Below are 17,092 nucleotides of genomic sequence, written 5' to 3'. Positions count from 1 at the left end.
AAAATAAGCAAACCAGGCAAAGGCATTATTTGCATTCAGCTATTAGGTCGATCAAGATATCCCTCATGGCCGAGCGGCTAAGCCTTTTGTCCTACACAACAAACACCAAAGTTTTAGTCCCGCGAGAAACTTTTTTTTCCATACACCAGGAACACTCTGGAACACCAGGAACACCAAAGTTTCATACCCGCAAGAAACTTTTTTTCCATACACCAGGAACTGAAACTAAAAACAAAAAAAACTTCACAATAAGTAACATTTGAAAATTACTCAGGTCTCGCCCCCATGGCCTAGCGGACAAAGTACGCGCCCAACACCACATAGACTCCGGTTGGAATCCGAAGCATGACGATTTTTGTTTTCTCAGAAGTCGCGGTGTATCAGGAACCTAGAGTTCTTTTTATCAGAATCCCTTCAAAAAGTATTTCATAAATAAAAACCCCTGAAAACGCCCCGATTGGTTGAAAAACATCACCATATTACGGGGCTATCAAATATATATTCTCTAGCTGTAACTCAGAAATGTAGCTTACCTTGTAGAAAACAGAACGCTTTGGACAAGCCGTGAAAAAAAGATTGCAATAAAAAAAAATTATCCCTAACAACATAGAAATAACACCAAGATAAAACAAACATTATCAGAACCTAAAACTAACATACAAAACATCATGTATGAATTGTCAAGCATATGACATCATGTTGAGCAAAAAAAAAATTCAAAAAAGCAATGAGCTCAAATGCCTACATCAAAAGCATGCGAACACTACAGCTAGTTGCTTCAATACCACAAAAAATTAGCACCGACGTTACCATTGTGAAAATAAATAAAAACATGAAAAGAGAAAACAATCTTTTGAAAACTCAAATAAAAGCGACATTTCATCAAGTTTAATCATTTTCCTTTTTTCTCAATCAAACATATATCTGCGATGTTGATTTTTTAACTTTCAAAGACTGTTTTCAATAGTCTCGCACTTTTAAGGATTGCTACAAAATACAAGACAAGCGAAGCTGCACTATGCAAACAGGCAGTAATTGGCAAATGGGAGGTTGCAAAATCAAAAAAAAATAAAAGAAAACACCCCTAGCATACTTACTTCCAAGTGGAGCTGCTTAAGAGTCAAATCTACCAACTGCGCCTTCTCGGATTTGTTTTTTCAACATTAGCCACCAATAAATGCATTGCATATTTTTAAATTGCCAACGCTAGAACTTTTTATTGCCAGCGCTAAATCTATTGCCAACGCTAAAATAATTTATGTGAACTATTTTGGGGAAATAAACCCGATTTAGGAAAACTGGATCAATAGGCAAAACTTTTATTTCGCTGGGAAATCTGATAGTTAATTTCCATTCTCGAAATAAGAAGTCGGTCACGTTTTTCGTGACCTTTACACTTTTGCTGTTCGATAGTGGAGTTTGCCTTCCTTTTAACAATGGAAATACACTGAACTTGAAAAGTCAAACCAAATCAAACCAAATCACAAGTCAAACCGGGAAAGATCAAAAATGAGCGTCAATAAAATTTAAGACTTTTTCTTGAAAAAAAAACAAAGAAAAATCTGCAAGAAAATGGAAACGGAAAATGGTTCGACAGAGCCATCACAGAAGGGAGAAGGCATCTGACTAAAATATGGGCTTGGAATATCCAGAGGGCCAGAGTTGAGTTTCCGAAACGAAACCGCTTCCTAGAAATTGTCGACACGATCGCAAGACACGACACAGAAATAGCAATGCTGACGGAACTTCGGGAACCAACTCCCTGGATAAAGCGGATAAAGGCAAGAAACCTGTTCAGCGTGCTCGTTCACGGTCAAAGGAGCAGTATCTTCCTACGGGCGAGTGGTCTGTCCGCTGGCAAGAGGAAGGATGTCTCAAGGAAAACGGTAACCGGAATACAAGCGTGACCGTAGGAGGGGTAAAACTTGTATCTACCTACCAACCACTGGGGGAACGGAGATCCGGAAGAAATCAGAATGTATAGAGAGGACCTAGAATGGATGATCTACACGCCAGCGAAACTGGTACTTGGGGGAGATTTAAACTCCAGCGTCGGTGACTTATCGAGTAGGGAGCGCAACGAAGCCGCGGGCCCCTATGGGCTTGGACGCACGAATGACGCCGGAAACGACCTGATGAACTGGTGGTTACGGAATAATCTACAAAGGGCCAACTCGTTTTCCAGACACCGCTACATGAAAACACAGTGACTGGAGTGTGGCACGAGATAGATTGTTTCCTAGTAAAAAAGGGGGACAGACAAAGATGGGTGAAGGACAAAAGAGTTCACAAGTGAGAACCGACGTGTCAGACCACCTACCGAACAAGATGACGTGTAACCTTTTCTTCAAACGCAGGATCGTCAGAAACCCCCCGCCAGCTGTATAAATTTAGACCGCCTTAGGGAAGACAAGACTTCTATCAGTTTTCAGAAAGAAATAAAAATGAACCTAAGACGGGAGCAGGAATGGGAAAAGGTCATACAAGTAGTGACCAACGCTGGGAAAAACGCTGCGGACTGAAGGAAAAGAAAAACCTAATGCCATGGGTGGACGACCACAAGGATGAGATTCAACAATACCAAGAACAGATTACCCGTGAAACAGAATAGATAGACGACTCCACGGGTGACGAGCAGACACGCAAAAGACACAATCGGAAGGAAACCAGGAAAAGATTCAAGGCCGACAAAGAAAAATAAGAATAAGAGTGGTGGCTGAAACTTGTAGAAGATAAGGCTGCGGAACGCGCCGGAGACATCAGAAAGCTATACTCAGCCCTCAAAAGGATTGGCGTAAAGGACTATACCACCATCGAGGAGAAATACTTCACACCAGACGAGTTCAGAGAACACTTCCAAAAGGTATTGGACCAGAGATTCGAACGTGAAATCCATGAGATAAAAGAGACCGCGAAACTCACAACTCAAAGGTGGGATAAGAATAGTATACAGGCCGCGAAGGTTCTGGGACGAGAGATCACATGGCCCGAATTCAACAAGGGGATAGAAAGCATTAACGATAGTGCTCCAGATATCGAAAACGTGAGGATGATCGCTGTCAAGAGAAATGGAAAACATCTAAGACAAGCGTTGTTCCGATGCATCATGAAGATCATTAAAACCTAATCTGAGGACTTGCCAGAAAGGATCAAAGAAGGATGAGTAAAACCGCTACACAAGAAAAGTGCGAAAGATCTCAAAACCTACAGAGGGGTATGCCTCTTACCACTCGCAAGCAGAATCATAGCGAGAATACTTGCCTCAAGACAGAGAGTGGTCGGACAAAATCGAAGTGTTAGGCGAGAACCAAAGTGGTTTCAGACAAAACCGATCAACGGCGGACGCAACCCAAATAATTATCAGGGTAGACGAGTAGACCAGGAGGGTCCTAGGATACGAGCCGAAGAGTACACGACACAGACCAGGAGCGGTACTCCTGGATATAACTAAGGCGTATCCCGGGGTAAATAAGATTCTTATGTGGGAAATAGTAGACAGACTGGCTATACCAAACTGGATCCTAAGACTCCTGAAAGACCTACATGAAGATACCACCTATAAGATCAAGGGGAGGAATGAGCTGAGTGAAGGATGGCAGCCACAACGTGGCTTGCGAGAAGGATGCGCCACATCCCCCACTCTCTTCAATATATATCACTCCGAGGTGGTCAGGCTTGCAAAAACCTTATGAGAGGAAGCGGCAAAAGAAGCAAACAAAGAGTGCGGGCTCAAATTGTCGTGGCGTGCAGGAAGCAGTGTGCCGCCGAAGGACGTAGAATGGTGGCCACCAGGGCAGAGAGAGAAAAAATTGAAATTACGGAGAGTCTTTCGATTGGACTAATCGATTGGACAAGTGAACTCAAACTCGGGAAGGAGGTAGTCAAGCAAGCAATGAAAGACTACGAAGAAAAGTGTCACGATGGAAAAGAAGAGTCAATATCATTTGGAACGGAAGCGGCGAATAAGACCAGGATGCTTGGAACTAGAATTGGAAGGAAAGACGACTTGAAAGCCAGGGTGCAACGAGGAAACGCTGCTTGGTACAAGACTAAGAAATGGCTTTGGCGATCCAAGTTGTCCATGAGAACATAAGCCCTAGCCGTGCAAGCAGTCGTGGAATCAACAATGCTTCTCGATTGCATGGTCCACACATGGACAGCGACCGATATCCAGAAGATGCAGAGTGTTCTAGATAACGCATACCGGTGGATATGGAACCACAACCGGGGCCTGGCGAAACTGAGGATGCAGAAGGAGCACGTAAATGCATACGAGATAAGAGGACAACTGGGAATCAAGTCCATGCGGACAGTGACAGAGACGAGAACCCTCTACAGGATTGGCCACATTCTACGCATGCCGAACGAGAACCCACCAAGAGGATAATTCTCGGTTCCTGGGACCACGAACCTGAAGTAATAGGAGGCCTCAAACGAGGTACGTTATGGTACTGGCGGAAACTCCTGGGAAAAAGTCGGAAAAGACTGGACCAACACTGAGAACTTATCCAGAATCAGGAAAGGATGGAGAAGTTTGGTAAAGAAGCGCGTGAGACTCTTGATCGACTGGGAGGAAAAGATGCGCCTGACCGGAAAACACGACCCCAAACCACCCATGACACAGCCCCGAACATATAGAGAAGGCTTCACATGCAGGTGGGAAGGCTGCACCAGAGTATGCAGATCAAAAGGAGGTCTCACCTAACATGAAAGACGAATGCACTGTGAATCGAACGCATCGTTCAAGAGTACACGATGCTTTGGAACGTTTAACGGAAAGGCACAACTGACAAACCACAGCAAAGCCTGTCAAATTGAGGTGCAACACAACCCCGAGTCTGGCCGCGAGAGTCATGCCATATCTGCGGAGTAAAACAGACCAAGACCAACATGGCCAGACACCTTCGCAGGGTGCATGGGGTTGTGAAGCAAGAAGGAACCCCTCCATGAAGGCTCTGCTCTGGCTTACTTAACATGTTTTTATCTTTTTCCAAATCCTTTTTCTAATTTCAAACGCCGAAGAAGTAGGGTAAGTATCCATTGGAGGATGACCTCACTACTTTTTCAGGTCGTGAATGAAAATGAGTGGAAAGGGCAGGAGCGATAGAGATGGGAGAAAGAGGAGGCTGGAAGAGGACTTAGCATCCAAGGAGGGTGTGAATAAAGTACCAGCGAGAAGAGTGGACAAACCGTACCATGAGGAGATCACCACGGAAAGCATCTCGAATTCGCAGTTCTGGGCGATTCCATTGTAAATGGGATCTTTATCAAGAACGCGAAGGTTGTGACTTGTCCCGGTACGCAGATTCACCAAGTGTCCAAGAGGAAGCTAATGGACAATTTTATTCGCCTAGGAATTAAGAAAATTGCGATTCTCGGCGGGACAAACAACATTGCATGGAGAGATGGCTCAATACATCAGCCAGAGGAGTTCAGTGATCAAATGAAGGATTTCGTGGAAATGTATAAGAACGAAGGCTTTCAAGTAGTTTTAATGGAAGTACCATGGAGGAGGCACCGCGAAGAAGAAATCAAGAAGATCAACATGCAATACTAAAAGATAGCAAAGAAGGCGAAATGTGAGTTCCACAGATACCGACGGTTCTCGAAAGCCCATATGGACAAGAACGATGGGGTGCACCAAGCCACGGACCACATCCAAGTCCTGGCCAAGGAATTCTATCAGGCTCTCCAGAGGCTGTCCACTAAAGTATAATGGAGGACATACTAGTGGGGCCTCGGGGACCTGAATACTTCCGGAGAAGGCATCCAGGTCTCGAACGAGACGTAACGGAGAGAGAGAGAGAGAGATAAATAAAAATTTATCCCTAACAACAAAGAAAAAACACCAAGATAAAACTAACATTATCATAGCCTTCAACATACAAAACATCATGTATAAATTGTCAAGAATATGACATCATATCAAGCAGAAAAAAATTCAAAAAAGCAAAATTTGAGCTCAAACGCCCGTATCAAAAGCATGCGACCACTAGAGCTGGTTGATTCAATACCACAAAAGATTAGGACCGATGTTACCATTGTGAAAACAAATAAAAACACGAAAAGAGAAAACTTCAAACAAACTTTTGAAAACACATATAAAAGCGAAATTTCATCAAGTTTGTTCATTTTCTTTTTTTTCAATCAATCATATATCTGCTATGTTGAGTTTTTAACTTTCAAAGACTGTTTTCAATAGTCTCACACTTTTAAGGATTGCTACAAAATACAAGACAATCGAAGCTGCACTATGCAAACAGGCAGCAATTGGCAAATGGGAGGTTGCAAAATCAACGAAAATTTAAAAGAAAACACCCCTAGCATACTTACTTTCAGGTGGAGCTGCTTAAGAGTCAAATCTACCAACTGCGCCATCTCGGCTTTGTTTTTTCAACATTAGCCACTAATAAATGCATTGCATATTTTTAAATTGCAAACGCCAGATCTTTTTATTGCCAGCGCTAAATCTATTGACAACGCTAAAACAATTTATGTGAACTTATTTTGTGTAACATACATGAACTTTAACATTCACTTTCGTAAGTTAAGACATTGATCTTTGATTAGTGGCGTGATGTTGATATTTATAAATAGCGTGATGTAAAGTAAAATTCATGGTATGTTAGATGCTAATCTTGTCAATACTGATTGAGAACAAAAATTATATTCAGCCACAAAAATTATATTCAGCCACCAAAACCAGGCGAATCAACTATGAACTAAAGTTTGCAATCTCCGTTTTCAATAACATCAGGGGACGTCAGACGGACTAACAACCCGCATCCGAAAAATAAATTCAATTGTATAAGAGCTCAAATAAAGTGCAATATCATTGATATGCGATATTTTGTGAAAACTAACCCGATTTGAGAAAACTGGATCAATAGGCAACTTTTATTTCGCTGGGAAATCTGATGATTAATTTCCATTTTCGAAATTAGAAGTCGATCACGTTTTTCGTGACCTTTACACTTTTGCTGTTCGATAGGGGAGTTTGTCTTCCTTTTAACAATGGAAATACACTGAACTTGAAAAGTCAAACCAAACCAAATCACAAGTCAAACCGCGAAAAATCAAAAATGAGCGTGAATAAAATTTAAGACTTTTTCCTGAAAAAAAAACAATAAAAAAATCAGCAAGACCTATATAAGCGTACTCACTACGTTTATTACTCCTAAAAAATCGTATTAGCAATATAACCTGACTGAATTAGGCCGATACCCACTTAAGCTGAAAATTTACCAAACATTTTCCACATTGGAAGAAAAATAAGCGTATTCATAAAAAGAGTAAACACTTACTAAGCAGGCAGTATTAACTAGCGCATTTACCCATTTGAGCATTTTCAATTGACGCCATTATGTTAGCAAAGTTGTTTACGGGAAAAAGGTCAAGTATCCCGATTATGGTACCGTTGCTAATCGCATGGGTAACTCAGAGGCGAAGCAGAGCTTCGCACCAATTCCAATACAAAAATGAATGACTATCACCACTAACAGATGCACCGACAATCGAAAAATAAAAAACAAGAAAAGAAACATCAGAAAAGAAACGTCACGGTGAATTAATTTTCCGTTGATTGTCAGAGTAAGAAATGATGAGCAATTAGTTTTAGTCAAAAGCAGGCTACGACAGAGTGGATTGAAAAAAAACTAACTAGAATGATGAATACGAATCCAACAAGGAGCAGGACGAGGACGGTTGAGTTGATGACACTGAGCCAGTGGACCTCGAGTGACTTGGGGAAGAAACGGCCTCTGCTGTGTCTCTCCAGCTGCACCCTGTCTTCCACGGTCTTCTCCGTCTCCACCCAGTAGACACTGTAGGAGAACTGGATGGTGCTGAGGGGAGTGTCCTCACTCAACTCCACTGGCTTGTCAGTTGACACCCTGGCCGCAATCACCTGCACGCAGCACGCGATTAATATTTCACTCAATACTAAACACGAGTAGCACGGCAATACTCAACATCAAGTGTACCACGTCACTTTCGCTCACCTCTAGACATACCGGTTCACATAAGGATTTTATGCCTTTCCAGGAACATAAAAAATTGGACGAGCTGATCCTGGTATTAACCACTACTCACATTGGGTCCGTGGTAGCTGAGCAGGAATCTGATGTGAGTGTTGATTTTGCAGATGTGTTTATGGGGCCAAATATTCTGCTCCACATACTCTCCCAGGAAGCCACGTAGAGGCAAGTCGTCTGATGCAAACAAATTAGAATTGGGATAATAAGTATATATAGCTATGGTGTAAACATTCAATTCTGTCAGGTATTTCAACTTCACGTGGATCAATTTGTCAAACTTCTGGAAATCAAATGCTGTTTTTTCTCAAATAGGAAAAAGAGAGCAGCTTAAGAGGAACTGACCCAGATAGAACTCGAAGTAGTATTCTTCTTCGATGGCATTGACGAGTGTATTCACCTGATCACCCGATAAAGCCCTCTCACACAGAACTACTCCTTCAGCATTCGCTAAACATAACAACTGGATGTAAATAAACTAGAGAAAACACTCGAGCACATGAAAAACCTCTACACAGGGGCGAAGCTGAGCTTCGCATCACTTGCGATACAACAATACGGGGCTAAGACAGCATGAAGCTCAAGAACTAGCAAAGAAGACTTCGAACGAAGTTACCCTTGAAAAAGAAAAATAGAAAACGAAACGAAAAAAAAAACGACAGTTAAATAAATTTATATAATTTTAGTCGATTAAAACTTTTCAGGACGTCCAAATGGTTTTGCTTTCGAACATTCAGAACTTTGGCGCAAGAGTCTAATCAATTTCACAAATAATAACGGAAAATTTTAGAAAACAAAATATTTGGTATAAAAAGCCGACAGAATTGAAGCCGGCAGACAATAACCTGAAATTCAACTGAAATATTTCAGAAAATTAAAATTGATTCACAAATAAACTGCCCCAATAGTATCCACGAATGCCATTTATGTACTGAATGCAAAGTGGTATAAAAAATTCGGTAACTAAACTCTATAATTATGCATGCAACTAGATCTATCAAAATGTAAGAAAATAGTTTTGAAAAAAACATGCCCAGACCATAGAATGCGAAATAAGCATCAGAAAAAATTTACCACGCAGTAACAAAGCCGAAAGCGCTTGAGCAGAAACCCTTCCAGCCGAAAAAAAAACATTCAAAAAATTTTAAGCTAATAAAAAATTTCAATTTCCCCTTTCACCCAAAACACACACACGCGCACAGAAAACTTCCGGCTCATCAAACGGCGCAATATGAGGCCACTAAACTGATATAAAATAGGGCGAAACATATGAGCCGAAATAAAAGACAAAAAATAACATTTTAACAATTCCAGTTGGTAAAAAATAAATTCAAAACTATAAAAAAGCAAATGTCGAAAAACGGATATTTCAAATGCCAACAAGCTTCAAAACTTGCTCAATATTTGCAACAGAGAGGACTACAATTTTCAAGAGAGGACAAAGAGGTGAATGAGTCCGGGAAGGAGTCCTGTGAACAGAGTTATTTATGGGAAAAAGTGTCTAGTACCCGATTTCAATACCCTTGTTTATCGCAAGGGTTGAGACAAAAACAAAACAGGCAAATTAGCAACTCTGAAACCACACAAAAAAGACTTGAATATACACAGAACTCATTTCAATATTTTCAAGGCAAGTCAGAGCTCACTGTTGAACTTGATGTCGAAGTTAGAGTATGCCAGTCTGTCTCCCTTCAGAACCTCTCCCAGAGTCATGCTTTTATGTTTTACTTTCTCCGGCTGACAGATGGGCAGAGTGTAGAAGTGGTACGTTTCATCTGGGTTGTTGTAGGGACCCACTTTGTTCACGAACAAATCGATTTTGTCCCCCGCCTTGTAGTACTGCACTACTTGCGCTCCCACAATCGGAAGGCCAAACGCCACCCACCAGTATAGCAGATGCAAGTGGCAGTTCTTATCCAATCTAATCATAACTACCTGAAACTTATCATTTCATAATTCATGACCTCAGGTAATCCTTCAAGATGAAGCAGCAAGTATCAATTTAAATATTGTTCTATCTACATCGCCATACTATTCTGACCTAAACATAAGTGAGATTGACTAAATTGATAGCCTTGCCGACAGTTCGAAACCATTAATTAATCATGGAATAAAATCAATTGATATAATGAAATATTATTATTGGACATTCAAGTTAGCACAGCTAGTTTTCTCCAACTATATAGAAGCAGACATTAAATACGGCAAGAGACAACAACAACGGGGAAGGAATATAGCAGGGTAATATTTTATATCGAAACAATTTAAAAGCGGGTGACTGGTGGTCAATATATCTGTCAATATACATTATTCTTTCCGCTGGCGTAACTTAGCAACACACTTAGCTCATATTCATTATCATATTCAGGCTTTCTACCTAAACAGGAAGCTATACGGGTATCCTTGATACTTCTGTCTAAAAATGGACAGCAACAGGCTGAAAAAAACAGTAATTGCCACCAGCGCACCTATCACCATCACTCTACGTTTTCCAGCGTCTTGCACTGTGTTTCCTCCCGCTGCAGCGGAAGTTGAGGAAGCGTGCTTACTTCCAGCTGCCTGCGTCTGGGTCTCTGCCGCCTTTTCCGGGACATCTTTGGCCGATGCAGGACTAGAGACTGAGGATGAGCCAGCGTTAATGAGGAATATGAATCCTGCAGTGACCAGTCCGTGCAACACGAGGATAAGGTGAGACTCGGCTATGAACTGTCCCTGGCTGCTTCCGTGAATGTAGCTCACCTGGCCCGACTGAGGGTTCCTGTGGGCGAAAGGGGGTCCACGCATATGATTCCACATTTGCCCACTTGTCATGGCGAATATTGCCATCAAACAGATCACGCCCCACATCTACACGCAACAAAACTAGCAGATGGTTAAAGAAGTGTAAGAACTCCAGGAAGACACAGAAAAAAGTTGATTAAAAGGTTTGAACATTTTTCAGCTATCTCATTTCGAAGAGAAAAATATATCACGTAAAGCTCTTTGAATAATGTTGATGATTGGCACTTTTTTCTGAATATTATCCTTTTTTAGCAAACACTGGATCAACAGGTAATTTTGATTCCATTTTTTTTAAACAAGAAGTCATTCAAGTTTTTCGTGACCCTTTTGCTTTTGCTGTTCGATGGTTAAGTTTTAACATGGAAACGAACTGAACTTAAAAATAAATCATGCTTTTGCTGTTCGATGGTTAAACACTTGCGAGAACACGACCAAAAAGCAGCTCTATCAAAATAAAGTAGAAATAAGCCTCGAATTTGCAAAAACTCGAGTCTTAGCAAAAACTTGAATTAGCAAAAATCTGCGACCTAGCAAATTTGAGTCTCACGCACTAACCATTCAGCCAGGGACGCTTAAAATCCCCAAAAACGCAGCTGCACATGCTAATAAATTGCCACTTCGATGCAGCCAAAAGTAACACCAAATACAAAAAGACACACTTTTGCATGTAATAAATTGGAAAGCATGAAGCCACATTATGTATAAATTACGCATTTCAAAAAAATGCGAGATATATTGAGTTAGAAAATTTCGAAATCGAGACTTTAGTATTGTTATGTTGTTTGAAACAAATAGCTTTCTTCGGTTCACTTGAGGAAATAAAAAAGCATCAACTGTAAATTTATAACTATTGGAATGTCAAAGCACATGTTATGAATAAGCTGTAAAGGTGCAACTACATTAAAAAGGTGCATCGAATATCAAAAAATCTTATTGACAAATCGATGCAGCAAAATTCGACGCAGCAAATATGGTTGCTTTAGGCCGCAGCAAAAATTGCGAATTAGTCACAACAAAAGCCGCAACAATAATTGCGACTTAGGTTTTAAAAAATTTCGTACTATAACACATTGCTTTGCAGTGTAAACAATGGAAACGAACTGAAAAATAAGTCACAAGTCAGACCGCAAAAAAAAATAAATTTGAGCGTGAACAAACGTTAAGAGTTTTCCTGAAAAAAAAACAACACAAAAATCAGCAAGACTATTTAGTGAAAATTCCTTTCTTCTTTTTTGCACTCAAAAACAAAGCCGAAAGACAGTTGGAAAATAGTCAAGGATCACAGGTAAACAGAAACTTTTTCGAAATTAGAAGTCGATCATGTTTTTCGTGACCTTTAGACTTTTGTTATTCGATAGCGGAGTTTGCCTTCCTTTAACAAAGGACATGAACTGGACTCAAAAAGAAAGCAAAAGTCAAACCACGAAAAAAGTAAATTTGAGCCTATCCTCGAAAAAAAACAATCGCGATCTCTATAGTTTAAATTATGTTCATCGGATCTTAAAAATAAATTTTACCGAATTTCACGAATTGTTTATGATTGGCATTTTATCTTGAAGTTATCTATTTTAGCATCAACTGGATCAATAGGCAACTTCATTCCGCTGGAAAATCAGAAAGTATAAGTCAAGTTTTGAAACTAGAAGTCATTCACATTTTTTCTGGACCTTTACGTTTTGGCTGTTCGATAGCTGAGTTTGCCTGCCTCTTAGTGCTGATTTAAATTATCCGTATAAAACTTGAATTTTCAAACGCATTTTTCTCAAATTGGGTTCAGACGACAAAGCGTGAAAAGAACAAAAATTACTTAGAATTTAACCAGAAGTAATATGGTGCAATTTTTTCTCAAATATTCTCAAGCAAAACTTTACCCCAAAAATGGGTCAGTTCAAGATTTACGCTGAAACTACCGAGTCAATGGGTGAGAAAAATATAACAAAAAAGGCCTCTCACACAGTCTAACAAAGTTTTAGAAGGGTTAAACTTCCAAAAACTTCCGTTAAACGTTTGAAATTTATTTCTAAGTTAAGATTATGATTTTTTCACAGTAAAACAACCTTTTTGGCAACCAACCAGAATTATACTTCTCTAATAGTTATTATCGAAAGTTTATTTCTTCCAGTAGTTTAACCCTTTGTTGGACAGTGTGATAGGCTTCTTTTGGTATAACTTTCTCATCAATTACCTCGGTAGTTTCAGCGCAATTCTTGAGTAATTCAAACGAACAAAATGGCCCATTTTTGGGGTAAAAGATTGGCTAGAATTTTGCAGAAAAAAGGCACCATAGTAAATCTGATATAATTCTTAAGCATTTTTTGTTTTCTTCAATTTTTATCTAGTCAAAACCCAATTTGAGAAAAAAGCGCCTGAGTTTTCAAATGTTGTTCGTTGTGTCCGGCTAATTTATAGCGAAATGACAATATCAGTGAAATGAACTTCCTAGTCGACCAAAACGAGTGCTTTGTAGTGGTTAGAACATAGTTGAAAGATGCCCGAGGGAAAAAGGGCCCGGCCTGAGGGCACGAAGTGCGCGATGGCTGCTATTTTGCCCGAGGCCACCTTCAACTATGTTCTAACTGTTGAAGAGTATGTTTTTGCTCTTTCTGAGGGAAAGATGCCGGAAAATTGTGAAAGAGCCCGGAAAAGTGCGCAAAACTATGCAAATGATTTCTTTTTTCATTCATGCGTTCTAATATTTCATTTTTCATTCATGCCTTGTCGTGAAAGAACATGTGTGAAAGAGCAAAAACATACTCTTCTGGATTTTTCACCTAAAATTTACATTCTGAAAAGAATAAAAAATGTTCTGCGACGTCACAATGAGCAGTTTTACCATCGTTCAATTTTGGCTGACCGAAAGGATATTGCCAACGATTTGGCAAATACTATAAAAAAGGAAATGAACTAAAATTTGAAGAAAATAAAAATAAAACCACAAGAAATTCAAATGAAAATCTAAAAAACTACCAAAAAATCATCACGACCTACATAAGTCACAATCACTCCGTTCTTTTATACTCGAACAATTAGATTCAATACTGGAAACTGTCCGAACTTAATTGATCTAACTCTCTAAAATGTACAAAAATACAGCAGAAAAGAGCAGTCCAAATTGCGATCGATCGTCTCAGAAAACAGTTCAACTACAAACACAGCCAATCGAAAATTGGAAAAGAAAAACTTAAATTCCACTTTCAAAAATTGAAATCGTTCACGTGTTTCGCGTCATTTACGTCACTGTCAGCAGATGAATTTCAAGTGAACTCAAAAAAGGCATATATACCTAATTGCATTCATAAATGCATCAATATGTATGAATGCACATCTGTAGTTATTAGAGACTTCTATGCTCATTTTAAGACTTATCCTGAAAAAAAAAATCACCAAGACGCATATAAGAGTTTTCACCACGTTCATTACTCCTAAACAAATGATAGTTTCAAGTTCAACCTCATGTATATACGCTTTTTAATGTAGTGCACGAACAATGCAGAACCACGCTTTTTAAACTCATTTTTGGCATTTACTTGTTCTGCCTCTTCGTTGAGCGTACTCATAATACTTGACTGATGGCTTACAGTGCTATTGTAGATGAACTCTAAGTTATTTCTCTTCATGAACAGAATTCCGGCCACTATGATGAAAAGCAGACTCATTGCAATGGTGCCCGAGTAGTTGGGGGGTCTGAAGATGCGGATGGCGATACCAGTGCGCTCCATGGCCCATTTGGATATGGCCTCCGCACTGAAACCGTACTTCTGAATTTCAAACGTGTCATCGCCCTTCCGCTTTCCTTTTGGGGGGAAATGGATGATGACTGGCGCAGAGTTCAAATTCATCAGCTGGAAAACCTTAACAACAGCGGAAGAAATGCAAGAGAGAGCTATAAACAGCATCCAAATTCTTATGCTTCAAATTATTTTAGTTAAACTTATCCGATGCTTAACGATAAAGAGGTACAAAGGAACAATAACAATTTCCTTTTTTATCCTTCAATTTTAAAGAGCAAACAAAATTTGGATCTCATCCGCCCCATTTGCAAATCGGGCGGATATTCGTAACTAGGTATAAAATTCTGATATGCTTACCTGTTGATTTATTTCTTTATAGGGGGGATATTCGTCACTAGGTACCCGAGAGGGGATATTCTTAAAGAGATCCCTAAATTCTACAGAAACAGTTTTTGATCCCAAATTCGAAGGGATTGATGGAATAATTCAGCTCCGTGTGGAATGGGGAAATGTATCAATTACCTGAGGTCAAACTTAACAAACTTAACATGATGGTTCACCTGCGACTTTTTTCCGTAAACTAATGTGCTTTTCAATTGGTATGTCTAATATGTTACTAGACGCGAAATATATCACATTTTGCAGTATAACGCCAGTTGGAAATGAGAGTAGAGACAATATTTACCTCTGATCCTTCGTCAAAATCTACGGAGGCGAAGAACAGTTCCGAATTGCTGTATGCATTGGAGAACCTCCACGAATTGGCAACAATCTGGTACTCATCCATGACTTCCCGACAGATCTGACAGCCTCTTCCAGGGGCCATAGCAGTGAACATGACAACCATACTATAATTCCGAGGTGACGATCGAACTACAAAAAAAAACAAATTCGCCGATTCGACAGATTTACGAGGATTTTTCAAGGCATCATTGGATCAATTGAGCTGCCTCCTCCCTCCCGCGTAAGCAAAACACATTTAAAGTTGTTATCAAACACGAGCGAGTAAATTATGAGTATACAGCACGCAAGGGCCCTAAGAATTTAGACGTCAATCAAATTAGAGTAGCGTAAAATAACTGAATTTCGCTGATAACTCTTTGTGAATTTGGACGATAACAACTTGGCTAACAAAATTTTTCGCTTAGAACAAAAAGAGGATATTAGCACAGAACCGATCGAAATTATTATTATTAATGCATTATAAAACCGTTCATCGAAAAAGTATAGTACATTTTTGCAATGCAGAAAATATACAACTGCGACATCAATAACCTGATTTGCGGTTGGACAACAATTAAATTTTAGTAAACAATTTTCAGGAAATTTCGCAACTAACTAAATTCAGTTTTTTTTGGATCGTCTAATTTGCTTTTCGTCTAACTTCCTAGCCTCCAGCACGCAAGCAACTGAGCGACTGAAGCAAATCGATTGTGGCGAGCCATTAGGCGACTAATTTGGTCGTTTTTCTTGGTGTTAGGGATTTTTGCAGAATATTTTAGCATGCCAATATTTTAGCAGACTCAGAACAATTAGCAAGTCAGAAAGCTAACTTCAAGGCGGCAATTCTCATGGGCGAAGGACCGAATGTACGAAAAACTTGTGGGCGAAGGACCGAAACAAAATTAGCCTAAAGTCAATTTTTAAAAAGAATCAATTGCCATTCAATTAAAATGAATTTAATTTGAAACCCTTGAAAAATAAAATTTGTTCCAAATAGGCCGCGGTCAGTGACAATTTTAAAATTTTGCATATTTCTGCCGTTTTTATATTCGGCAAATATCAATATTACGTCCCTGGAAATGGTGAGGTCCCATTTGTACCAAGATTCATTCGTACCAAAATGAAAAATCGGTCCATTTGTACCAAAATTATGCATCTCGATTTCTGATTGGTCGAATTGTGAGCAAACGAATTATTACGTTAACTTTCTACTGTTCAAACAGAAGAAAACTAAACAGCAGAATGGCGACCACCGCAGTCGCGCTAACGTGTTGCAAGCTTGCCAACAGAGGGTAGGACTCTATATGAAAATTAGATTCGGTTATCGCCGCTAAGCGGCGACCCGCGCGTAGCGTGCTCACGGGCAACCTTAAGCCAAGAGTTTAAAATAGTCGGCTTAGTAGTCTTTGGCTAATTAAATATTTTCGGTAGTAACGCGAGACTGATTTATCATTGGCCAATAGTCTTCAGCCAATTCATATTTTTGGTACTAACGCGAGACTGATTTATAATTTTGGTACTTGTGAACACCCACCCCTGGAAATGTTTACTTTCTTTCAGATTTTCACGTTTTCTTTCCAAGTTTAAGATAAAAGAAATCTGATTGGCTGATTTTTATTTTCGCTCGCGCATTCGGTCCTTCGCATATGAGGGATTCCACCAACTTCAAACAAGGCATTGGAATTTAAATTTTTTTCTCGCATATATACTTTTTTGAGTCGATTTTTTTGTTGATAAATCTTGAGATGATGGTCCTAATGGGGGACGCTTGATCAATCTTGCACCAGTTTATTATGTTGGTTTGCTAGAAGACTCAATTTTCAC

At 39.6% G+C, this 17,092-nt stretch overlaps 2 protein-coding genes across 2 annotated transcripts in view; both read right to left on the bottom strand.

Annotated features, from left to right (window-relative positions):
* LOC134842169 (transmembrane 9 superfamily member 1-like) overlaps positions 1–17,092 on the bottom strand; it is a 482,475-nt gene that overhangs the window by 24,119 nt on the left and 441,264 nt on the right. Inside the window, exons 2-5 of the mRNA XM_063858384.1 lie at positions 9,680–9,970; positions 8,379–8,483; positions 8,092–8,210; positions 7,661–7,906 (exon numbers count right to left, since the gene is read on the bottom strand). Coding sequence (XP_063714454.1) covers positions 7,661–7,906; positions 8,092–8,210; positions 8,379–8,483; positions 9,680–9,962 — 753 coding nt within the window. The 5' untranslated portion in view covers positions 9,963–9,970. The remainder of the gene's footprint in view (positions 1–7,660; positions 7,907–8,091; positions 8,211–8,378; positions 8,484–9,679; positions 9,971–17,092) is intronic.
* On the bottom strand, positions 10,052–15,392 carry LOC134841706 (tumor suppressor candidate 3-like). The gene is made up of 4 exons (XM_063857740.1): positions 15,231–15,392; positions 14,342–14,665; positions 10,502–10,880; positions 10,052–10,074 (listed from the first exon to the last, which is right to left on the bottom strand). The coding sequence occupies exons 1-4, from the start codon at positions 15,390–15,392 to the stop codon at positions 10,052–10,054; spliced, it is 888 nt and encodes a 295-aa protein (XP_063713810.1).

This window comes from Symsagittifera roscoffensis, chromosome 3 (genome assembly GCF_963678635.1).
Source record: "Symsagittifera roscoffensis chromosome 3, txSymRosc1.1, whole genome shotgun sequence".
In the NCBI taxonomy this organism is placed as follows: domain Eukaryota; kingdom Metazoa; phylum Xenacoelomorpha; order Acoela; family Convolutidae; genus Symsagittifera; species Symsagittifera roscoffensis.
This window is presented reverse-complemented; position numbering and strand designations above follow the sequence as displayed.